This window comes from Sceloporus undulatus, chromosome 1 (assembly GCF_019175285.1).
Source record: "Sceloporus undulatus isolate JIND9_A2432 ecotype Alabama chromosome 1, SceUnd_v1.1, whole genome shotgun sequence".
NCBI lineage: Eukaryota > Metazoa > Chordata > Lepidosauria > Squamata > Phrynosomatidae > Sceloporus > Sceloporus undulatus.
In genome coordinates, this window is record NC_056522.1 from 117387810 (window position 1) to 117405656 (window position 17847).

The window sequence follows — 17847 nt, forward strand, 5'->3', positions numbered from 1 at the left end:
CTTACATACCCCATACCTACTGCCTCAGTCATATCTGCTCTGAAGGCCCCTGCCTGTGCCATTAGAAGGGGACACTGGGCCATGTAAATGTAGCAAGGGCCTTCAGAGCAGATGCAGTGGCAGTGACAGGTAAGGGGTGTGGTGCAGTGGCCTGAAGATGGAACTGGGCCAGAACCAAAGGCCAGGATACCTCAGAGTTGGCCTGTGGTATCCTGCTAGTCTGTATAGGCCCTGGGTTAAGTTATTGCTATACTGATATTATTCCTTATTAGATATTTGTAACTGCTCCTGACCTGAGAAATGGAAGGGGAGATTGAATGAGGTTTTATCCAGTTTTTATAAGCGGTTGTAGACAAACACTCTTCTCTCTCTCTCTCTCTCTCTCTCTCTCTCTCTCTCTGCCATATTAATTAACATGAGAATATGCCTTTTGCAGGTTTCTGAAAGTTTGTGGCTCGGAATTAGTGCGTCTAGAGTTGTCTTGTAGCCATTTTCTCAATGAGGCTTGCTTGGAGGTTATTGCTGAGACATGTTTGAATCTTCAGGAGTTAAATCTCTCCTCCTGTGATAAACTGCCACCTCAGGCCTTCAACCACATTGCCAAATTACGTAACCTTACACGGCTAATTCTTTATCGGACGAAAGTAGAGGTATGGACAATAATGATAACACTTGGTAAAAGTTGAATTTACAGTGGTATTTCAAAAAACATAGTAAATGTTTATCAAAGATAAAGATAAAGAAAAAGAATATTTATTTATTATTTATGGTATTTATACCCTGCCCTTCAGCCCTAAAGAGCGGCTTACAATTATTATTTTTAATAAGATGGTTCCCTGCCCTCAAGCTTACAATCTAAAAAGACACGACACAAAAGGCGAAGGAAATGGTGGTGGGGAAGGGGATCAGGTCCGGCAGTTCTTCTCTCCCTCTGAGGCGTGGACCAAGGCGGATGGACTGGAAGGAGGGCTCAGCTTCTTAATCTAGGCCAGGCCTGATGGAGCTGGGCCTGCATCTCTCCCTCCTTGGCCGGATGGCACCAGATGGACTGAAGGGAGGGAAAATAGAATAGAATAAACTATTTGAAATATTTGAGTTTGAAGGAAAAAAATAACTTGTACTGTAATTAATACATACAATATGGCATTTGTTAGTATAAATACATTCTTGTACCACTATGCATCTCGTCTTCTCCATTTTTTTATTGGTGTGGCTTGGCTTCTTTGTTAGAATCCTGGCTGCTCTTATGCTTGATAGTTTTTTGTGGGTTTTTCAGGCTATGTGGTCATGTTCGAAAAGATTTTCTTCCTGACTTTTCGCCAGCATCTGTGGCTGGCATCTTCAGAGAATACTTGCCTGGAAAAAGTAGGTGTGTGTGTGTGTGTGTGTGTGTGTGCGCGCGCGCACGCGCGTGCGCGCACACACACACACATACACACACACACACACTATGTGAGCCAGGGAATGCAGGAGTGATTTGCATGTGTATTGTTCTGTGCTAATGGCAGGCCTCAGGCTGAGAGGCTAATGCAAAAGAGGATTAGTGTCTACTAACTGGTGATCATTATCTGCTGGGAAAGCCCAGTCTGCAGCCAAGGACCAGAGAGACCCTCTCACAGCTGCAGGAGCTTACTGCATACTACGCAGCTGCGGACAAGTCTACATAGGGACCACCAAATACAGTGTGCAAACAAGAATCAAGGAACATGAGGGACACTGCAGACTGGGCCAGCCAGAAAAATCAGCAGTAGCAGAACATGCCACAAACCATCCTGGGCATAAAATACTGTTTGAAAACACTAAAGTTCTGGACCATGCCAACCACTACCATGTCAGGAAGCACAGGGAAGCCACTGAAATCCACAAACATCTGGATAATTTCAACCGGAAAGAAGAAGCCCTTAAAGTGAACAAAATTTGGCTACTAGTCCTGAGGAATAGCAAAATAAAGACTCAGCAAATGCAAATGGGAAACCACTCAGAGTCAGGGGCTTTCCCAGCAGATAATGATCACCAATTAGCAGACACTAATCCTCTTTTGCATTAGCCTCCCAGCCTGAGGCCTGCCATCAGCACAGGACAATACACATGCAAATCACTCCTGCATTCCCAGGCTCACACAGTATATATATATATACCCACTTTTTCCAGCAAGCATTCTCTGAAGATGCCAGCCACAGATGCTGGCGAAACATCAGGAAGAAAACCTTCTAGAACATAGCCACATCGCCCAAAAACCCCACAAAAAACTATGGATACCGGCCATGAAAGCCTTTGACTTCACTTATGCTTGATGTTTGATATTTATTTAAGCAAGAATTAGAAAAATATCATATATATTAAATATATAATTCTTGGGGTCTCTGGAACTTGACATGTACTACATTTCAGCTTTCTTACAATTGACTGGGTAAATTACTAACAAAAGCATCCCAGTATAAAATTATATTGTAACAATGTGGATAATATTATTTTGTACAGTGATTCAGCTTCCTTCACTCATCAGTAACATCTCTGTGCTATCAAGTGAAGTTCCACTGAAGCTGGAATCCAAATGTTTAACAAAAAGTGTTTATTGTGATCTCTGTTTTGTCTGTCATTTATTACTTGCATACACACATGTAAGTACAGTCATCCCTCCATATTTGCGGCTTTGATATTTGCGGATTTGATTATTCACGGATTTCATTAATATGTTCTCTCTAGGACTGTCTAGGATTTCATTAATATGTTCTCTCTAGGACTGTGCAACTCTGTGTTCAATTTTAACTAAAAGTTGCACTGAAAGACCATTTGTAGCTACTGCAGTGCCATTCTATGGTCATTGTATGTTGCACATTGACCACAGAGTTGCACTGGAGGACCTAGAGGTTCCTAGAGAGGTGTCCTCTCAGGTAAAAACAGTGTTTCTGTTATTTGCATTTTTTCCATATTCACGGGGGTCTTGTTCCCCTAACCCTAGCGAATATGGAGGGACAACTGTACAGCACACATTCTATAAACATAAAACACTTTTTCTGCTGTTGGAAAAGATTTTCTTCTCATCCAAAGCTTATTATGTGAAAATGTAAGATACATATATACCTCATGCATCATGTTTCCAGACTTAAATTACTGACTTCAGTTGCAGTTTTTGTTTCCTAGTCTTACCCCACATTTACTCAGTACGCAAGGTCAGTCATTTCTGTGGCCAGTAGTGGATGAGTATCTTTCTTTTTAAAGGATAGTTTTGAAGATACTTGGTCCTGTATTTAAACAGTCCAGATGTCATGTCCCTTAATAAGATGTAAAGCTGTTTCTAAAATCAAGATTCAAGAAATCTTCACATTGCAAATAATTACTTTTTAAAAGCTTCTTAACTTGCAGTCATTTTATAGAACATATGATTTTTTGTTTCAGCCATCTAAGTAACCTATACAGTTTTCTAAATTAAGACCACCATTATATGCAGAAGACTTTTGTTCTGGTGGTCTCAGCATTTGCTGATATGTGACTCTTTAATCTTTTATTCATTGAATGTGCATTCACAGCATACTTTTAGAATTAGTTGGCATTGATGCATTGAGGTGCACAATGGACAATAAAAGTACTTTGTTCATAGTAACTTCACAATGCACATCATTATTTTGATTTGTGTGTGTATATTATCTTGATTTGATGCTTATCTTGAATTTCTGTTTCCACTTTTGTATTGAAGCCAACACAATATGTTCATTAAAGCTACTAAATCCACAGTATTTGAAACAGCAGCATTTTATGTTTTAAAATTAAATATCAGCTCACACTTCTTGCAATTTATAAGCTAGCCATTTTAGTTGATTTTTTCCTATTACTCTTGAAAGTTCATAATAACAAGTATTCAGTTTCACACTTGCCACAGCTTTTGTTTGTATAGTAGTATATGTTGTGCAAATTCATTATGAGATGGTAACATCTTAGAAATGGAATTGAATTGGATAGTTGAGATGTGTCCTGCCTGCCTGCAATCTGGTGTTTAAGGCATGTGAAACATAGTAGAATCTTCTTGGGATTGTTGAATACTTGTCTTCTTTCAACTGTCCTGAAAAGCCTCCTCACTGACCCAAAAGGAGGGGATGTGTTAGTTGAGTCGCTTTGTGTATTCTTTTCCCCAGCAAAAGTACTCTTCTGTCAGCCTGCCAAACATGCTTTTCCTTGGGCTGATGGGAGACCAGTTATGTTGAAGTGAAGGTGCAGAAAGTAATTCCCATGCACTCTTATTTCCTATAAAATTGTGGTGATGACAGCAGTAACTGTTAGGGTATTGGTAAACTTCATAAGCAGAGCATTTGCAGCAGGCATGAGAGAACAGGAGACCAGCCCAACTCTTCCTCCCACACAATTGTATCAGTTACCACAAACATGCACTTAAAGTCCTAGAAAGTCTCAGCATGCAAGAGTTGCTATACCTAACAGTAACACCATGGAGGGGGAGTAGCAGTGAGAAGCTGTGGAGGGCCACAGAGGAGATCTCTGAAACCCATATGCAATCAGGAGCCATAGTGCTGTATATTTTGCTCCCAACAAGGTAAGGCTTAGTACATTTTACTAGTCAGCCACTGAGAAGTATTAAATTGGTGTTTACAAGAACAGGATTACAGTACGTAGGCTTTGGCTGCACCTTCACAGTTCCCTTTCTAGCAGTATCAGTTTTACACCATCAGCCCTGGTTTCTGAAGAGAGCTTTTTATTCCAATGTGCATTTGATAAAGACTTGTGCTGAAATCTTTGTTACTGTTATGTACCTTGAAAGGTGATTTAGAAATTACTTTAATATATTTACCAAATAATTTCCACAAATATGGTTGCCCCAACTGTAGGTTATAGTGCATAATGGTAGCTGCTAATTTGGTATATTGACACCGGATACCGTTTTCCTGTTAAATGAACAAATGTGTGCTATTCCAGTAGCTTGCGCCTCTGTTTTCCCTCCTTTTCCCCCTATCGCCATTATCTCTAGAGACTCAACCTATTCACTCATCATGTCTGTACATTTAACTGTGCCCAATTAGTACTCATTTGTGTCATTAATAATCAATAAATCAATCATCCATAAAGACCACAGTTTTAAAGAGGTCATACAACATGTTTGAATATTGAAATTCAGTAGCTGCTTGCAGAAATGGTGAATAGCTGAAGAACATTTAATAAGATTCCTAGTTACCTGTAAAGCTATTTTAGCTATTTGCTATTTTAACTAGCAAATAATTGTAAAACAGCACAGTAAAAATTCTAAAAAAGAGCCATACCTTTTCAAGCTTCTCTGACTATTAGAAATCTAGTAAATATGTGAAAACTAGTAATGTTATACTAAAATATAACAAATAGAAAGTGGCTATACACACACGCACGCACGCACGGACACATTTAAAAAGAAGAATGGCATTTCCATTTTTTACTTAATACCATTTGTTCAGTTGTTCTTTCCCTGCACATCAAAGCATGTTACTAAACTAAAAGTCACACAGACTGTCATTCTATATACACAAACCTGGGAGTAAATCGTAAATGATTCATTGTTGCTTTCTCTAAGTAGACATAAATGCATAAAAAGTATTTCAGGAAAAAATCAATTGCTAATTTGAAATGAGAGTGTGTGCATGTGTGAGAATGAATTCTCATTCCAAATTCTAAAGAACTGCCATTTTCCAAAATACATATGATTATCTGTTTTATTTTTTAATGATGTGGCACTTCAATATGAACATGCTTAAAATGGCAGCAACATGATTGTACAATGCACATTATACTTGTTCCCCTATGCATGTTACCAGTGACAAGTGCTCGATGATCATCAGTATCTTTGTCAGCAAGAGCATCCTGTGACATTAAAGCCGCCAGCTCGATCCTGATTTAGTGTGACTGTATTGGCAGTTCCATCAGACTGTAGCTGATCACTGAATGTCAGAGATGTTGCACTTTTCTGGGATGTCACCAGTCCTCTGTGTTTTTGGTTTGGCCTTGTGTGTTGTTTGAACTTGCCAGACTTCTAAGAGTTCTCCTGAGGGAAAAGAGCTGATAGGTCATGGGAATAAAGGTGTCTTCAGGGCATGCAAAACCACATCCAGAGTGACTTATTATATAAAGGCTTGTAATGATTACCTTGACTCCAAGCCAATCAATGGTTAAAGCATCTGGGGACTCATTAAATGGCATTTGCGGTGTCTGTTACCTAGGTTTTGAGCTGAATTTCAGGGAAAGTGGTGACAGCCTTTAATGTCTAATTGACCCTTTCTCTTTGTGTTTGCTTTCTATATTTGCTTCTGATGTGTTCCCCAATGGCAGCAAACAGCACTGCTCAGCATTCTCAACTTCTGTTCAGAACTCCAGCACCTTAGCCTGGGTAGCTGTGTAATGGTAAGTTTTTAAAAGTAAGGATTTTTGCATAACTTACCAACACATAGACTCCCAAGCTCAGTTACACAACAATTAACCACTTGTTTCAGCTTCTTCAATTATACTAATCTGCTTCTTGTAGAATTGTAAGACAAGTTTACGGTATGTCTGAGATTCTACTTGGTTTTTAGTTTTTTTTCCACAAATGTAATACTGCCTTCCTGTTTTGTAAGAACTGTGATGGTTACACTCTCTTCAAATAAAAATTAACATGGACATGATTTTATGGCTGCATTTTTTTCATGGATTTATTAACATTTGCCGGCTTATTTAAAAAGAGAATAGATGGCCATCTGTTGGGGATGCTTTGATTGTGATTTCCTGCATGGCAGGGGGTTGGACTGGATGGCCCTTGTGGTCTCTTCCAACTCTACGATTCTATGATTCTATATCCTGATTTCAGAATGTGACCAAGGAGGCTTGACCTTTCTGCATTTTCTGTGGCCACAAGCAATTTTTTTTTAAAAAGCCACCGTATTGGGAGAAAGATGGAATATTAAATAAGTTGAGACATATAACCATAGAAGAAGTGGTCCACTAATTTCCGTGGGGCGGAACAGATGGGCAGGGAAAAGGGGCTGGAACTTGCACTTTCTAGAAGTAGGTTGAAACCTCGTAGTCCACACCAGCTGCTCCGAAGGCAGCCTGAATGTTCCCTGCCTGACCGTCTGGCGCAGGATCAAGCCATGCTGCTGGGTAATTTTTTTTATCACCTCCCTATCATGCATGCGTGCCATGCACAAACACACTGCCATTGACTGCTTCTACCTAGATGCCATCCCATTGGATGGCAGCCCTTTTGATCTGCCACACAGTGACACCTCCGATTCTCAACTGATACAGGGCATCGGTATGCCCAGTAAAACACTGGCAAAGTATAATCATGGAGGCTCCCCTTACATGCTTCTTCATGCCCCTTCACCCCATGCCTTCTCTTGGATTGTCTGGTTTGTGTATGTTGAATGGATGGTTTAGCCCATATTACATTGCTCTTGAGCAAGCTTCATTTTTTATTATTAACTTTTAAAGCCCTAAGAATGCTCTCTCTTTATATAAGTATTCTTGACAGTTTTTCTCACTTTTTTTTTGGGGGGGGGACACATATTTGGATCCAGCCATCATCAGAAATACAGTGGGTGGGTACTTCAGACAGGCTTTTGCAGTTAGGGTGTTCAAGGTCTGGAAGAGCCACCCAAGGAAGTTTGGGCTAGATTCATTATGTCTCAATGTACATAGGCAGTGAGGAGTGGTTTAATCTAGTGAGCTTTTGCCGAGTGCCATTTTATGCTGATTATTTTTATATTTATTTCTGCCTTTTAGTATTTTAGCCCTTTAGCCCAGTATTTCTGTGTCTTAATTATTTCAGGTTTTGTTTTTTTGGTTTTTTTTATTATTATTTTTTTTTTACTATGACTCATTTTGGCTGTAATCTGGCATGGATTTTTTTCCTTTTTTTTATAAATGCAACATTATACATGATGGAAATGAATAAAATGTAGAACTTCTTTAGTGTTTATATATAAATATATGCACATAGCTTCTCTCATTAAACTTTGATTTTACTCTTAGGAATTTGCATGTTACAGCCATCCATGTCAGAAATTACCTCAATTCCAAAAGCTGGTTCTTCTTCTTATTATTATTTTACTAATTTTACTAGTCATAGGCACGTTGATTTATGTATTTAGATTAGTTTAGGTCATGGTAAATGATCATATATTTTACTGTCATGCGGCTTCAGCGTAATCTTGAAGCCACATATAGTGTACCCACATATGGTGCGGGTGCATTGTATTTGTCCAAGGATTATTTTGTGTGATTCATAAGCCTTTGTAGTTTAATAATGTTTTGCTCTTCTTCTTTTTGTGTGCCAAATAGTTTAGACAATATCAAGATGTATTTATGTATTTATCACTTTACCTTGATGCAGGGTTTTTATACAATATATTCACTGTTTATATGGAATTGTTTCAATACAGAAATTATCAGACAATATTTCCAATTAAATGGATGCATTCCCAAGTCAGTTTTGAGGAGACATCAACATGAATGGCTTTTCATCTTGCCCTTTAAAGTAAAATGCATCTTCTTCCAATTTTGAGAAATGTTTTGCTTATCCTAAAATATTTTATCCACTGTTTAGTTATTAACATTATCAAAAAGCTAGCAACTTCTTAACTATTTTCAACCAAGGGGCTAGGTGATATGTTGTGGACACTTTATCCCATTTATGTGTTGCAATGCTAACATACTGTTCAGAAGCTGAAATGAACTGTGTGAGGTTGCAGCAGCCTTGTTACCAGCCACAAGCCAAATAAAGTTAGTACACAATACAGTTTAGTTTACTACAGTGTCACCAGATAGGTTCTGTACATGTAAATGAACTCAGTTGATAATTAAATAAGTGGTACATCTTCATATTTTCTGGCATTAGATCAATATGTCAGACTGTAGTGTGAGTCAGTGCTTCCTGTGCTATCTTGTTTGGAAAACTAGCAATTATTTCCATCCAATTTACCAGGGACACCTACCATATTTGCACGCTTTGGCTGTGTAGTTGTTTCTTTCTTTCCTGGAAATAACCAGGAAATGGCAGCCAATGGTTTGTGTAGTGGCATGGGTGTAAGTACATAGGTGAATGCTTAAATATGACTCGGTATAAAAAACAATACACTCAAAAAAGGTTTTTCTTCACAGATTGAAGACTATGACACAATTGCTAGTATGATGGGAGCAAAGTGCAAAAAACTTCAAACACTGGATTTATGGCGATGTAAAAACATTACTGAAAATGGAATAGCAGAGCTAGCTACTGGCTGTCCCTTGTTAGAGGAGCTTGACCTTGGCTGGTGCCCGACACTTCAGAGCAGCACTGGCTGCTTTGCAAAACTAGCCCGCAAACTCCCAAACTTGCAAAAGCTTTTTTTGACAGCCAACAGGTCTGTGTGTGACTCAGACATAGAGGAACTTGCTGCAAATTGTACTAATCTCCGACAGCTTGATATTTTGGGTAAGTAAAACCAGGAGCATTTTATTCTTCTTTAAAACAGTTTTCTGTATCAGTAGCAGACAAAATTATGTGTTGTATCTAATAAGGCTCTCAAGAATAAATTTATTTATTCTTTCCAGGTGGCACATTCACACATAAAAACAGTTTATACACAATCAAACAATGGGACATGAGTTTAAAATCAATTTTAGGTTCTTTGATTTATAGAATTGTGAATGAGGCTGCTGATTTGTTTAATTACTTCCCATTTCATGCAAAAAGTTTTTTGAAAGAAACTGGATCTTGTTAAGCATCTTCTTTTAAAAAGAAAACATGTTATTAAAAATAATAAAAATACATTTTCATTTCTACTGCAGTAGGCATGAGAAACTTTTATCCTGAAACTTAAAACTATAATTCTCAGTGTTACTCAAAAAAATAGAAGCATTTTACTAATAAGAATAAAAATTGGTTTGCAAAAAATAAAAAGGGACTATTTTTATGTGTTACATATGATGCTTTGCGCTTTAATCCACATCATGGTGATAACAGAAAAATTAGCTTATGGTACACAAGCTGTGCCCATATAGTGAATTTGATATGAATGTTTTCAAAACATGTAAAGAAAAGACTTTTCAAAAAGCTACTTAATTGACTTAAACTCAAGTGTGTGATTGAATTTAGGTACTGTTTCTAGATAGTCCAGTGTTATTAAAAAAAATAGTACATAAGTGCAATATGCAAACACAAAAGAAACACATCACACAGGCATCTTGCTGTGTGCCAGTGTGAACCAGTGTTGTACGTTTCTGCAAATTACATAATATTATCTATTTAGACTGGTATTCTTAATGTACGAGACAATATTCATTCACTGTACTGGTTCCCCCACCCCACATAACATATAACATAGTTATACTGGCCATGAAGATCTTGTACCATTTTTCTGGTGCTGGAACAAAAATTGGTACATGATCTAATGATTCCTTCTGAGCTGATATATCCTAGCTGAAGTCTCTTATGTATTGATTTCTCTTAACTTTTCAGTATTTACTTCTTTTTTATATGTTTGTATAGCTAATACAGTTGCCCCTCCATATTTGTGGTCTTGGAACTCGTGATTTTGATTATTTGCGAGTTTCCCAGCTCCCCCTCCCCCTCCTTTCCCTCCCTCCCTCTCTTCCCTCCCGATGATCGTTGTTTACTTCCGTGTTTAGCACCCTCCCCTGCCTAACTTGGGCCCCCTGGGACCTAGTAGGGGGCTTCCCTCAGTCCTGGGATGGCACTGAGCCAGGGGGCAGGGGCAGCTTGCCAGGGCTATCAATTTGCTCCCTCCTGGATGCCCCCCCCCCCAGCCACAGCCAATAGCTGCCCGCTTCCTTCCCCTCTCTCAGTCGCCCTGAAAGAGAAAGCAAGGGTCCCTTCCCTTGCCCCCTCCCTCTGCCCCATGGTCTTGGAGGACACCCATGGTCTTGGAGACCCCCAAAGCCATGGGGAAGAGGGAGGGGGCAAGGGAAGGGACCCTGTGTTCCTTCTGTCTGCCCCAAGGCCTTGGAGGACACCCAGCTGAGAGACCCCCAAAGCCATGGGGAAGAGGGAGGGGGCAAGGGAAGGGACCCCGTGCTCCTTCTGTCTGCCCTAAGGCCTTGGAGGACACTCAGCTGAGAGACCCCCCCAAAGCCATGAGGCAGAGGGAGGGGGCAAGGGAAGGGACCCTTGCTTTCTCTCTCAGGGCGAAGGGGAAGGAAGCGGGCAGCTATTGGCTAGTCTGCATGCGGTCTCTCCACACTCCCTTATTGAGAATTCTGAAATCCAAAGTACTGTATTCCAAAACCTAAAATTGTCCACATGGGTGGCTGAGATAGTGATGCCTTTGCTCTCTGATAGTTCAGTGTCCACGAACACAAATTTGGTTTCATGCACAAAACTATTTAAAATATTTTGTTTACATTATCCTCAGGCTATGTGCATAAAGTGTGCATGAAACAAATGCATTTCATGTTTATACTTGGGTCCCATCTCCAAGATATCTTGTTATGTATATGCAAATATCCCCCCAACCTCCCCCCTCAGAAATCCCAAACACTTCTGGTTCTAAGCATTTCGGATAAGGGAGGTTCAGCCTGTAATAAACTAAGTATCAATTTATTCTACTTGCTATAAATTAGATGAGCAGTCTGCTTTCCATATGGATTTAAACAAGACTTCTTTGTCATGTTAGAAGGATTTCAGCCAATTGAATAAAAAAAGCTGTGTAGGTGTGTGTGGGGGGGATATATCCTAAGTTGATATAGAAAAGTTCAAACAAAGAAAGACTCTCCACTTGTTTGAAGGAGGGCTGTATCATGTCCAGTTGCGATTGTTCTCTCAGCACAGCAGCCACTTACATCTAACGCTCCATATTGTTCTGGAGGCAGATTTGCCATATATTTGACCTACCTTTTGATATTTACACAGAAAAGAATACCCAGTTTCAAAAAGTGACTTAGTTCCTAATCAGTGATTTCTTTTAACAAGTTAAAATTCACAGCACTTGACTGTAAGCAAACAGAAAGTGAAAACCCTTGTGTAAATTAAAATATAGGGCCCTTTAAGTAATACTGTCCTTTAAATAATGTTCTTTAATGGTTATCATATCAAAGTCCTCAAACAGCTCACCAAAGGGGATCAGCGTGACAGAATGAATAAGTAAGAGAGCCAATGTGGTGTAGTGGTTTGTGCACTGGACTACAGCTCTGGAGGCCAGGGTTTGAATATCCGCTCAGCCATGGATATCCACTGGGTGATTTTGGGCAAGTCACACTCTCTCAGCTTCAGAGAAAGGCAAAGGAAAACCTGCTCTGAATAAATCTTGTCAAGAAAACTCCAAAGCCATAGGGTTGCCATAAGTCAGAAATGATTTAAAGGCATACAACAAGCTCTCAACTTACACTTTGCTTACTTCTGCTTTAGTATTAACTTTCTTTAAGGTTTAAAATTCCTTAGAACAGTATTAAATCATAGAAATATAGAGAGATGGGCATGCATTCACTGATTTTGGGTACACCAATGCACTACCTGACTAGCCACACAAATATGTTCTGCTATGTCTGTTCAGATGTACTTAGTATGCAAAGGGATCTTATAGCACTTTTTAGACTAACTGAAAAGGAGAAGTTGGTATCATGAGCTTTTGTATACTTGAGCCTACTTCCTCAGATGCATGTTCAGAATGGAGAATCTGGAGAGAGATGTAATTGTTATAGCAAAATTTCACTATTGTAGAAATTAAAATTTGGGATGCTGTTCAAGTACCCCATAAATTTAAGATTCAAAGACATACAGTAGGCGTGTTAGTATGGAAAATAAGTATAAAAAGGGATTTTTTTTCACACCTTTGAGACTAAGGGCTCGAATAGACAGGCAAAAAAAGCCTGATTCAGGGTGGCTTCAGAGCGTGCCACCCGGCTTCCCAGACGTAGGCCAGCTTCCAGACATTCCAGGGTCACGGCGTTTGCATGCCGCAAGCCACCAGAGTGCCATGAAGCTGGCTTCTGGCTGCAGTGCAGTCAGCAAAACTGTTTTTTTTTAAGCCAAAAAAGGAGCAGTTCTTTGCCACTCCTTTTTCAGCTGGGTTGAAGATGGATTGGGGCCGCATCGTGTGGTTGCGGCCCTAACTGAAAGAAGTTCATACCATGAGCTTTTGTAGGCTTGAGTCTACCTCCTCAGATGCGTGGGGTAGACCAAAGGTGCTACAAGATCCCTTTGCATACATTTGTATACATTTAAGAAGCAGAGAGAGAAAAATTCTTGGCTGTATTTATGCCTTTTATTTGGTTCCCCTATTAAATTCTGCACGTAAATAGATGGATTATAAACCCAAGTGGGAGCACTTATAATGTCCATGTCTTTCCTTTCCCCTTCCTTCCCTGTTAATCCTAAAATGCCAGGTTTAGTGTACTCATTTAAATATGAAAGTGGATAATATGTTAAAAGGGGATAGTTTTGGTCCTTGCTTTAGGGCATCGTATGTATTGTCATTATGTCATCACATAAATGACTGCATATGTGTGGATTATGCTTTAAAAAGGGCATAAAACATGTTCAGAAAAACAAACTTCCATTTGATATTTTGACTGCAGCCAGGCAGCATAAAGTACAGCTTTAAAGAAAGTAGTGGGTTTAGCCATCTGTATGCACCCTACACTAGTTCTTATCTCAGATTGTTGAATTAAAATGGGTAATTCTGTCTTAAGTTCATACAAATGTAAAGCTCTATTCTCAAATATGTAAAACTGTTCAGGCTTGAAGAAAGAATAACAATGCATTCTTCTCTGTTACGAGAATGTTTAATATAGCTGTTTAGATGCTATAAACTAAATTTTTTTAAAAAATCCTCCCACAGCTTCCTAGAATGCCAAAAGCTCCAACTGTCCCCTTCATGGCTGTCAAAACCATCAGCTTTCCTTGACAGTTTCAAAATGCAGTTACTCAGTTTCTGTACAGAAATAAGCAGCAGATTAAAAACACAGTCCCTGCTCCAGAAATGACTTCTACATACCTGAATTTCTAAGAGTTTCCCTTCTGAAAGAGACCTCCAGAACTGGCAAACCACTCTGCTAGTTTATGAGCTAAATAGAATTTGACCTTTGGTATAATTTGAAATCCCCTCTGCAAGTGATCAGTTTAGATCTGAGTTGAGAGAGAGAGAGTGAGAGTGACCAAATGGTGTAATTGGGAGGAATAGGTATACTGTAGATCTGACACGACCTTCCTTTGCATAGTGTCACAGTATACCACAAATGTGGCCCCTGAGAGAAAAGGGGTTTCTGACTCTAGCATTAGCCTCTCTTCTCAATACTATCATCCTAATCAAATACAGGGGTGAGTTCCAAGAATTTTTAGAGAACATTATGACAGGAATTGCTCTTAATGCCTTAAAACTTTCCTAGGATTCAGTTGGTAAATAAAGATAAAATGGAAGGCTTTCAGTCAACAATTGTGCTTAAACATTCCTTAAGATGCCTTACAAATTTTCCTACATGATGAATTTGAACAAAACCATGGATAGCTAGCTGAAGCAATTGGATTGAATCAATTTGACGTTGACTCATCATTTAACAATTAATTGAATAGGTCTCGTCTAGTTGGGACTAACAAACAATATATGGAGAAAAAGAGAAAAAGGTTCACCTTATTATGCTTAATACTGTTTAATGGTCTTCCTTCTCAAGATAAAACAGTGAAAAGTATGTGTTGCATATCTTTTTAAAACTGATTTTTCTAAGTGACATGTTTTAATATATTTTACTATACCTTATACAATTGGGCCTCTATATCCATGGATTCTTATCCATGGACTGAGCCATCCATGGCTTGAAAATATTTTTAAAAATATATACATACAAAAAAGCAAAGTTTGTTTTTGCCATTTTATATAAGGGACATCATTTTACTGTCCCATTATAGTTAATGGGGCTTGAGCATCCATGGATTTTGATGTCCATGTGTGTGTGTGTGGGGGGGGGGGCTCCTGGAACTAAACCCCAGCAGATACCAAGGGCCAACTATATAAGAATACAGAACATGTATTTGAGGAATTGAAGATTAATCACTACAGGAAGAGATTTTGCAATGGTACATATAAACATAGTTAGACAGCTTGAAGCCATTGGAATCACATTCATCCTGTTCTGGTCTTCCCTTTTGGACTGAGATCCAGAAAAAGTAGAACTGCTAGTTTTCATTTGGAGCTGCATTGCGGCTGGCCATCTTCTGTGACATCACTCTCCACAGGACCATTTTTCAGGTCTTCAAGAGTTAAATGTATATGTGTTTTAAAAGAGTGTCAAATGACTATTTAATTGCTTGACATGTATAACATATAAATAGGTGAATAAATAACCTCACTAAACGTTGGAGGATGGAGTGGAAAGAAGAAAAGAAAGCCACCAGTCGATTCAAGGGTAGATCCAGGGATGTTGAATATACCCTTCAGCAGAACATCTCTTTTCTGCACTTTAATGTCAGATTCTTGTTAAATGCAAAATAAATAAATATAAAAAATAATTTTTTAAAAAATTGAGAATTTCTATATGGTTCATATATCTAAATTTATTTGCCAGATGTTTCCTTTGATGGAAACATGCATTCTTATGAGTGTGTGTTACCATTCTTATCCTTGAGTCTTACAAGTGATTTGTACAATGAGTGCAGAGATGCCACTGACTAATTACTTTAAATAAACATCTTATTGGTTATACAATGGGTAGATTTTAATAGATAGATACAGATATATGGATGTGTGTATAATATATGATTCATATGGTATATGAATGGTACATATATATAGGTATATACATATGTACAAACACATATAAGTATATAAACAATATTTGACTGGTCCACATTGTTGATATGAGCCCATAGACTTCCAAAGGTGACAAAGAAGAAATGGTAATGGGAGAAGGGTGGTTACTGTAAAGATAATGATTATAGTTTGGTTGTTCAAGATTAATTCTGTCTTGTCTAAGAGGAGATGAAAGTCCTCATTTTATTATGTTAACAACCTCATGAGGTAGAGTGAAATCATGACTTGCCCCAGGCTACACCATGTTGAAAAGAGATTTGAATCTTGGCCTCCCAAATCCCATATATCACACTGGCTTGTACATTTACTTTCAGAATTTTTATTGTATGTTAGATTAGACTAAAGTCTTTTATTTCTACAATCAATCAGATTTTAAAATTGCCTTTAGTTTAGTTGTTTAATAGGACAATCTCTTTAACTTTATTTTAATATAACTTGTTGTGAGTTTAATTCTGCCTGTTTTTTAAATCACGTTGTGAGCTATTTTGAGTGCCATTATTGCAAGTAAGTTCAGATATAAATAAATTAAAAACATAAATAAACATAGAACACACCTTTAAAATCAAAGGAGTTTTTTTTACTGAGTGTTAATATTGCAGCCTCTGATGCCAACGCCTCCCCATAGCAACATATATTTAGTTTCTTTCCAAGGTTAAATCTTGAATTGCTCTCTTTTCTTTTCTTCCTTTCCAGGCACAAGAATGGTAAGCCCTGCATCTTTAAGAAAATTGCTGGAATCTTGTAAAGAGCTTTCCTTACTTGACGTGTCCTTCTGTTCACAAATTGATAATAGAGTTGTCCTAGAACTGAATGCCAACTTTCCTAATGTGCTCATCAAGAAGAGCTTCACTCAGTGACTCAGTTCATATGCTGCTATATGGAACTGATTTGACAATCTTCCTTCCTGTGAATATGTGATTCCTTTTTTCAAAGAAAAAAATATCCTGTGAATAATGAAGAAAAGGTTAACTCTTCTTAATATGAAGGTTAAATGGGAAATCAAAGATTTAAATTGGGATAGGCCATTATTCCACTTGCTATATATGGCAAATGGGCCTCCATGTTGAAATGGAAAGAATCATGTAAATGTAAAGTGGCAGATATTTAAATGCACATTTAATAGTAGTAGGATAGTAACGTTAAAATAAATTTGTAACACTGACTAACTGACAAATTGAAGAGCGTACTCTATTTTAATTTTTGTTATTGGCCTTTAAGAGGCGGACATGCTTTGGTCATAGGTAGACCTCAGATGTCTGAAGTGCAAATTAAACTCATTTTGTTGTAACAGTAGCTCCTTTAAGATTGCCATTTGTTTAAAGGGGTTTGCCTTTTAATATTTATTTCTAATAAATGAATTGCTGTTAAGTGTGTTACCATCTTAAAGTGTTGCATTTATTATACATTGTAAAATGGAATCCAAATCCCAAAATATACATTGTGGTGATACCTGTACTGAGCTAACCAAAAAATAATTACACTAGCTTTCAAAGTTTGCTAATTTCTTCATCAAGCAAAAATGATAAAAATAATCATGCAGGGGAAGAAAAGTAGCATTGTTAGAGTCACATTTCTGCATCTTTGTTATACCACCACATCTAAATTTTATAAAGAAAATGCTAAGATTATCTTTATTTGTACCAGTTAAGTGAGATCCTCTGTTTAAAACATCTTACCTCTTTAAAAAAAAACTTTAATTCAAATTTTCCTATATGTATATTTCAATATTTATTTGTTTTTATTAGATGAACCAAAACCTTTTAACTGTTATCAGTAGTTGTGAGGCTTGTAATTTGATACTGAACAGGAGTTGAAACTGCACACATGCATACGTACCAAGCCAAACTTACTTATGTACTTTTCTCTCCATGCCTCTTATCTCCTGGAGGTTTAGCAACTTAAACATGTTGCATATAATGAGAAGCCAGTGATGATGTAGAAACATTTCTGAGATCTTGAAAGATGTAGCACATCACTGTCAGTCCTACTTCTTAAATATCTGTTCTTCAGATAAATCACCGTGAAACTATTGCTGAAGATATTTTGGATTGCATATAGATTTTAGGTTTTCAATTAAAAATGCTTTTCCTCCCCC

General features: G+C 38.0%; 1 protein-coding gene across 2 annotated transcripts in view; it reads left to right on the forward strand.

The window, feature by feature from the left end:
- The window catches only part of FBXL4 (F-box and leucine rich repeat protein 4), a 40970-nt gene extending 23845 nt beyond the window's left edge, over positions 1 to 17125 (forward strand). For both annotated transcript variants that reach the window (XM_042442702.1, XM_042442692.1), the window contains 4 exons: positions 437 to 650; positions 6304 to 6375; positions 9112 to 9424; positions 16446 to 17125. In XM_042442702.1, the coding sequence (XP_042298636.1) occupies positions 437 to 650; positions 6304 to 6375; positions 9112 to 9424; positions 16446 to 16609 (763 nt within the window). In that variant the 3' untranslated portion in view covers positions 16610 to 17125. The remainder of the gene's footprint in view (positions 1 to 436; positions 651 to 6303; positions 6376 to 9111; positions 9425 to 16445) is intronic.
- Positions 17126 to 17847: the final 722 nt, after the last annotated feature.